The sequence below is a fragment of the Pungitius pungitius genome, chromosome 4 (assembly GCF_949316345.1).
Source record: "Pungitius pungitius chromosome 4, fPunPun2.1, whole genome shotgun sequence".
Classification (NCBI taxonomy): domain Eukaryota; kingdom Metazoa; phylum Chordata; class Actinopteri; order Perciformes; family Gasterosteidae; genus Pungitius; species Pungitius pungitius.
Window position 1 is genome coordinate 7861866 of NC_084903.1, and position 7936 is coordinate 7869801.

Here is a 7936-nt window from a genome sequence, read left to right on the forward strand (position 1 = left end):
GATCCTGCCAGGAAGTTTTTCTTTACTTAAAGCATATGATTAAATAAATCATGAGTACTTTTCTCTGTGCCCCCATCAGAATGACATGGAGGCCTTTTACAACACACCAGCGGTGGGAAAGAGAGGCACCTCCAGCTACCTGACTAAGGCCGTTATGATCCTGTTGCTGCAAGGGGATTTCAAGCCCTGCAAGGACGACCCGTGCTCTGTGAGCTAGATCCACCGTGCTTTGACTCCCGAGCACCGACCTGCTGGGGTGCAGTCATCAAACGGTGTGGGAGTAGCCATCAGGAGATCACCTCTAACCCCTCCTCCAATCCTCCCCTTGGCAGGACGCGTTCCACTCCTGCATGCTATATCTTTCATGGACTTTTCAACTGGCGTTGATAAGCACGTCTGCAGTGTGCTCCAGTGAGTAACACACATCCATTGGTCCAGAAAACGATTAAAACAAAAGTTGTTACTTGGGGAGAAACTGCAACCTTCCTCGCTGCACTTTGTTCAAAGTCCCAATGTACTACACATCAAACAGCTGTGATCAGTAGCATCCAGGCTGTTGCTTAACCTTTACACTTCTTTTTGTTGCCGCAACTCAGTCGCCCAGCTGTTTTATGCATTGAAATAAAGATTTTATTAGTGTTTTAAACCACCACAAGTGGCTAGCTATCTAGGTCAGAAAGGCACATACCCACCTATTTACTGTTCTTTTACCATTTTTCCAATAAGTCACTTTTGCTAAAACCATCAAAATTAAACCAAAATGAAGGAATTATCCTGTTTTAGCCTAGCAGTAAAACTGAATGCTTCATATTTAGCTGCAGGACACGAGATGTATCAACATCCTCCTCCCATTCTCTGTAATGAAACTAATTTGCTTATTTCAGGAAGTGAACTATTTCTTATATTTTTAGTTTTGCTCAAAAATGTAATTTTGTATTTTAAGTTTGTATTTTGATCACGGTATGTTATTTAATGCCATAATTAACCTGAAGGAAAGATGTAAGCTACACCTCATCAGCAATAACTTTTAGTTAGACACTCAAAGGTCATGTCGTATATTGAGAGGTTTGTTTCTCAAGTGAATTTGGAATTTGGCTCCAACGGCTCGTAAAAATAACTTTTTATAACTAATATTCCACACAAGAGCTATCATTATGAATGCATACATGTTTAAATGAGTACCCTCATCTACACAAGCTTTGGCATCAAACGTTCTGAGAACCACGTGGTATTTAGATTTTATAGTGAATTACTCGTATATCGAGTTAGTTTGTTGTGATATGTTGAGTTTCTCTTATTGGATCACTGTGTCCTCTTAGCTCTATGCATGCACAGTCTGCTGCATGACCATAGGTACCGTTTGCCATAAGCATCGTGACGGTTTCTCTGAATGCTAAAGGGCAACAGAAATGAGTTTATTCTACACAACTGAGCTCTGCGTGACAATGACTGGTGCTCGTGTGTAGTCTTGACACTCAGGACCCTTTAGTGAATGTCTTTTGAAAGTGGGAACAGTGAACAGCCGTCATCTTTAGGCAGAAATGATATGAGATTTCTCTTATTTTAAAGCGTGCTGTCCCTAAATAGCCTACTTTCTCACTGTGTTTGTGTGTATTTTTAATTCAATAGTGTTGTTTCAAAGAATAAAGCTATCCTGGAAACTATTTACAATCACTGCTTAGATGGTATATTTGAATGTGTAAAAACATTCTCTGGGTGATGCATCCGCCTCTGGAACATCTCCCCTCAGAATATACAATACAGGCGTGTAATTGCTGGACAAGAAGCAAAAAAAATCGTCTTACTTGACCCGAAAAGGGGGGGGGGGCAGAAGATAAAGTTCTGCCTCACTCCCAATACATTCAAAGCAGCCTGCATGCCAGTGAGATCTGGCCTGTGTTGCTAAAATAAGTCGTCTCTTCAACAAGGAGAATTTAGCTTCTAAGAACAAAAAGAAAAGGTTTCCAAGCACTAGTCCCCTTAGAGACCCCTTTTTGTGCAGCAGTGGTCTGACCCTCCTTGTTCTCCTGCCCTCCCTCCAGCATTATGACCTGGACCTCCAGCAGAAGCTGGATTACAACCTAAGGCTGTTTTTGGTGAACCTGTGTCCTTTTTATATTTTTGTTTCAATGAGAGGCATTAACAATGGCTGTATAGATACTATAGATGTTGTGGCTTTGCACCCTCTGAACCCCAAGCAGCTCCAGGGGGCTTTTCCACTCGTGTCACATGAGTGAAAGTGAATTTCCTACACAACTTGTTTCCAAGGTGCCAAGAAAATGAAAATGTCTGTCACATGACTGCTGGTCTGAGCAGAGCTGCTTGCTCTGAGTAGCTCAGAATGCAACGTGTTTCACTGGACAACATTTTAAATGAGACATGGAGTAATAATGATAGATTTCATCCTTTTGATTAAATATTACATAAGATGCTTGATAACTGTCAAAAAGATGAAGCTGTGAGGATAATGACAGCTTATAGTTGCTGTGAGTCTTGGCTGTTTAGAGAAAGCCTGGTTTTGGGGGTCAGAGAGTTACATCAAGACTTCACAGCCAGTAAAGTAACTCTACATAAGAAAATACATAGTTGTATGTTTGAAATATTTTTTGGTAGCCAATATTTGTTGCTATCTAAGTCACTTGTTGATGCAAGATAAATAATGATGTTTTTAATGGGTTTTCATATGCCTTTAACCACAGGAAGGCAGCACATATTTCTGCTTTAGAAAATAATTCGTTTTTGCTCAATCATCCGCGGATGAACGCAAAGCTACAGGTTTTAAATAAGTTGCCCCTTCAGTAGGGCTTAATCGGGGTTGAATTGGATAATTTTGTCAAATGGATGACCGTCTACATATAAGAGATGTTGATTTCACGTCTACAACAAGAGACAAACAGCAGAAATGCTCAGACGCAGTTGGCCACGATGTAGCTACAGTTCTACGGCATCATAGGAGTGTGTGCATCAGCAGTCCACTAAGAGGCAGCAGAATATAAATAATCAATAGTGTGCGTGTGAAAATCAACATTTCAACGTTTCTACATCATAGCCTCACAATTGACTTTTTAAATATGCAAGATTTGTCTTGTGTTGTATCGGATGTGACTGCAACTGCAAAAAGATACTTACTGATGAATGGAGGACTCCTTACAAAAATAACCCAATAATCAATAGCCTCACATGGCTGAGTTGTCCTCTGACTAAAGGGTGAGAGGTTGGTCTGCGTTTGTCTTGACAATCAGGGGGTAAAACAGGTGGGAATTGGCAAGAATCCCAACAGTTTGGCAGAAAAGCACAAAGATCAGGGGCCTCAAAGGCTCCCGATGTTCTCTGCCAGGAATATGGAAATTAAATCAGCACCGATTTGATTTGATTAGGGGTCTAAATCCCTAAATGGAAGTGGGAGTAAAGGGTGTAGAAAAGAAAAGTTTGCTTTGGCCTCTAGCAAGGGCAATGAGACTTTGATTGAAATGGTACATTGATGGAAAAATGAAGTGAAAATGTGGGAAAGCATTTCAAATAAATGCCTATATATTTTCTTCTTCTTTTTCTGCCACGTCTCGTGCTAAAATGCAGCAGGACATCTGATAATCCACTGCAGTTATCTGGGTTTAAGATGTGGAACGTGGGATTATGCAGACCCTCCGCAGGTCGCCTGTTAAAAGGCAAAGTGGTCATGGTTTCTACGCCGGTGCAGGGACGTCCTGTGCAGATGGGACCATTCTCTCCTTTTGTCTCATGACATGGAAGCCCGCCTGCGCCTCTTGGAAGAGAAAACAAAAGGTCCTTTAGGTCAGTATAATGATAGTATCGTACTGCAAACTATTTTTTTTACTAGATTGAGACCAGGGATCTTTTTCAGCATGGCCAGCTGGAGAGGAAATACAAGAATACAGGCAGTGGATTCAGTAGAGTCAGCCCTATTGGATGGAGGTTGCTTGTCTGACTTGGGCCCATGGGAACCCGCGGCCATCTTCTTCAAGGCCGTGGCGTCTTTGGTGGCGACGTCTTTGCATTTAGGGACTTTGCTGAAGGAAATTCTGCAGCTCGCGGCCCCTGACTACGCGGTGCATCCATCTCGTGTTGCCAGACATTTGTAGGTGAAACGCACAGAATGTGAAAGAAAACTCGTCCAACTAGCCGACGAGTAGCAGTCCAGAAGATTTCCACATCATTTAACTGAGGATCATTCAAAAGGATCAAATGGATGAGAACATTCTGCAACCAATGATCTCCAAGTACATTACTGATACTTGTTCCAGGTCTGTTGTTCCCACACAACGGTACGTTTTTTGTTGAGATCAAGTTTCTTTCAGCATTTTGAGTCTTTGAAACAAATTGAGTTATTGATAAAACCGACTCAAACACGAGGCCTTCAACTGCATTCAGCTCAGGTATGATCTCACAGGAACGTAGAGGCCTTTCAGTTGACTTTTTATCTTCCTATTGTAAACCAATCTGATCTCACAGCTTTCCTGGTGTTTATTAAAGCAAATGAATGGGTACTTATTTATACATATTTAGTACTGCAGACTCCTCTATTGCTAGTTTACAGTTCACTGAGCGTGTATGCTGGATTTCATCTACCTGCATTATAAATAATTATAGAGAAGGAATTTCTGTGAATCAATGAATTGAAATTTTGTCTTAGAAATTTCTGGTACTGGTTAATGAACTAATAAAAAAAACAATTTATTCAATCATCTTTTCTTGAAATTAAACAAATGCAGAAGTTAGTAGTTTCTATTTGTCCTACGTTTGACAGTCATAAAAACACCACACAGGCACAAGGGGACTACACTGCCCTCCTGTGACCGAATAGGAACATTAAAACATGGGTGAATTTGGAAAGAAAATACACCCTGATTTCATTTGAATGAAAAAAATAATTCTCCACTAACATTTCTAGACACTCTGTACGACTAACAAAACGAAGCCTTCAGCGCTTCTCTCACTGCCGTGTGGAGTGACACGCACCTGAATGGTGTCTCCTGTCAGAAGGTAGTCCACTATACATGGAGGGAGGAGGGCCGCAGGTTCACCAGCATCGACTCTGAGGGGGGGACTTCATCTGGCCAATAGTCTGGTACTCTGTTCTATGCATGAGAAATGTTCATTTGTGGAAATAATTTGTAAAGTCTATGAGATAAGACCAAAACAATCATTCAAGATACAGTAACCACAATTGGAACACCAGTGACCAATAGCAGAGTCCTCTGTGGACCCTAATGGGCCTAAAGTCCTCCAAAGAAGGCTATACAAACGTTGATGTCTATTAGTAAGAAAACTAATACTGAATGGAAATTGAATTAGCTGCATGAGGCTTCTTTACAAAAGACTTTTCCATTATCAACACCTTTTCTCTTATACATATAAGTTCAGTTACTAATGTGTACATACTAGCCAAACTTTTAGAGGGAAACTTGCCTAGTTAAGTGTCGTAACACCATAGGAGAGTAAATTCAATATGTACTAAACATTTATGCAAAAAAGAATTACCTTTGAATGTAGATATCTTTTACAAGTGTGCAGAACAATTGTCACCATGGCTGGAGTAAAAAGAAAGAATGGAACTTCCTTTGTGTATTATTTGACATGCCTCTAGGTTCAAGGATCCCAAATGGGCCCCATTATGCCCAGTGATGGACGGCCCGAGGGGCCTACAGGAAACCAGCAGAGAGAAATCCTCCTAATGGAGCAGATAATGACCCAGTGAAGCTATAAAGAGCTGCTGTAGGGCACCAGACATACATTTAGTGTTGTGGGTTCACTTGTGTTCGTTGGCCATGCGAAGGATGTGATCCGTAGAACTCACCCAACTCAATACACTTAGAATACAATACAATCAAGGTTACCCTGGCCATCGTTGAACTTATGTCAAGGCTTCTTTAATGAGGTATTTCACTTTTACTTTAGTTTGTCAACACCCATCCTTGCTGGCACTTAAGTGATCAATCCGTTCTCATTTCCAACTCATCCCGTGTTGACTTTCTCACATATCTCTCTACCATACACACACTAAAAATAGATGCATCTCTCAGTTATCTGAGGGAAACGGTAAGATAAACATGATTTACCTGACGTCTGGTGGACTCAGTGAAGTAGCTGCGACCTGTGGAGACCGGAAACGTGAGCCGCCAGTTTGACAACAATTCATAAATATGAGGGCTTTATGGAGAAGTCAGCTTTCTGAAACAATCAGTCAGCTATTGACCGAAACATGTTTTATGAAGTGGTCTGATTTGTGACCAGTGTCATTTCCCAACTGATTTTCACACTAACTGGTTTCCTTTTTGTTGATCTAACACCAATATAATGCAACAACACTGCCTTGTTACCCTTCTGAATTATACCAGCTGAGATGTCCCGACAGTGGACACAAAAATTGAATTACTTATTCAATTACACCTGCCATGTTTGTTTTGCATCCATCCACCAGGTTTTACTCATAAATTACAGTTCACCTCATCTAACATGACAAGATAATGTTGACTCTGACACCACAAACTGATTCTCATTGTTTCCAACCCCCATTTACATTGTATATATTAATACTTAGATTGAATTAACGGTCTTTCTTTTATATTAATATTGCACATTGAAATTTCAAACTTGAAGTTGGAATTAATAACTATCTGGACCTTGAGTCTGAAATAAAAGTTGATTGATATATAGATTTTACCTCTCTCACAAATGTGAGGAAAGGACATACATGTGTGCTAAATATTCAAAATATAGCTCGACCGTTGAAACGGATTTTTTGTATTACGTCACCAAACTGTTAGACGGCTAATGTCCAGAAGGTGGCGGTAGTGTAACAAGAATGAAGAGGAGCAAGAAGACACGTAGAGGGGGAAACCAAGAAGAAGAAGAAGCTTCCGTTTGCAAAATCAACAAGCGAAAAACTACCTGGGCTTAACGAATATGTCGATTGTCTTTGTGCCGAAGAAACTGCGAGGAAAGGCAAAAATTAACCAAGAAACCATACAGAGGGTAAGACGCCATTTGAGTATTTAATGAAACGGCTAACTAGCTGTTAGCTTATACGCCCCTTACATTACACTGATACGAGCTGTGGTATTTAGCCGCTACCTACATCACTAACGTCAATTTATTAGGTGTTTGTTTACATTCATTTTGACTCCATGTAGGGCTGTTCTTTGTAAATATGATTGGTGTTGACTTCAGTAACTGTTTTTGTCAAGAGGTTAACTTAGCTAACGTTGTAATGAACAATAAGTTAACGTTGACTACTGTGTATTAAATGGTCACCGCGTGTAATCGTTTGCTCTCCGTACCAGTTGCTGGATGAAAACGACCAGCTGGTTCGATGCATCACTGAATACATGCAGAAAGGACGAGCTGTGGAGTGCGTTCAGTGAGTCACCGCATCACTCAGTGCCTGTTACCAATGGTCTCTCTGCTTATGCCCACTGATGTAACTGGTAGCCACTAGTTTGCACACCAAGGCATTTTGTACGGTGGTATAAGCAGAGCCTGTGTGCGCTCTCTGCCCCCCCCCCCATCAGATACCAACAGATCCTGCACCGGAACATCGTGTATTTGGCAACCATAGCGGACGCCAGCCCAGACAACATGCCTCCCTGCACAAATGTAAGGACAAACCGCGCAATCCACGGATGAGCATTGCAGTAATGATAGAACTGGAAGTCTTCCGTTGACCTACCGCCTCGCTGGTAATATGTTGTTTCTGTTTCCAGTCTACATCAAATGAAACCTCATCAACACCAGCTGTGAACAGACAGGGAGCGACGTGAAGGCAGCTTCCATCACTGTGGTTTGAATTCACGTCACGAAAAATGTATCAGTTTTGTTACCCATAGCATGATTACTGGCGTCCCAGTTCAATGCCGATATCTATATTTATACAAAAAAAAAATCAAACTTTTACATTAAAAGCATTTTCTGTTTTGTC

At 41.0% G+C, this 7936-nt stretch overlaps 2 protein-coding genes across 4 annotated transcripts in view; both read left to right on the forward strand.

The window, feature by feature from the left end:
* Positions 1 to 1665, forward strand: part of phkb (phosphorylase kinase, beta) — a 79646-nt gene extending 77981 nt beyond the window's left edge. For all 3 annotated transcript variants that reach the window (XM_037483334.2, XM_037483325.2, XM_037483343.2), the window contains one exon: positions 80 to 1665. In XM_037483334.2, the coding sequence (XP_037339231.1) occupies positions 80 to 217 (138 nt within the window). In that variant the 3' untranslated portion in view covers positions 218 to 1665. The remainder of the gene's footprint in view (positions 1 to 79) is intronic.
* Positions 1666 to 6827: 5162 nt separating this feature from the next.
* On the forward strand, positions 6828 to 7932 carry ss18l2 (ss18, like 2). Its single transcript, XM_037483959.2, has 4 exons — positions 6828 to 6993; positions 7302 to 7378; positions 7530 to 7614; positions 7722 to 7932. Exons 1-4 carry the CDS (start codon positions 6925 to 6927, stop codon positions 7776 to 7778), a joined length of 288 nt encoding a protein of 95 aa, XP_037339856.1. The 5' UTR covers positions 6828 to 6924; the 3' UTR covers positions 7779 to 7932.
* The last annotated feature ends 4 nt before the right edge of the window (positions 7933 to 7936 follow it).

Coding starts and splice junctions, on each gene's coding strand:
- ss18l2 (XM_037483959.2), top strand. CDS start 6,925: ATGTCGATTGTCTTTGTGCCGAAGAAACTGCGAGGAAAGGCAAAAATT. Junction 7,379..7,529: donor CGAGCTGTGGAGTGCGTTCA/GTGAGTCACCGC, acceptor CCCCCCCATCAG/ATACCAACAGATCCTGCACC. Junction 7,615..7,721: donor ACATGCCTCCCTGCACAAAT/GTAAGGACAAAC, acceptor TTCTGTTTCCAG/TCTACATCAAATGAAACCTC.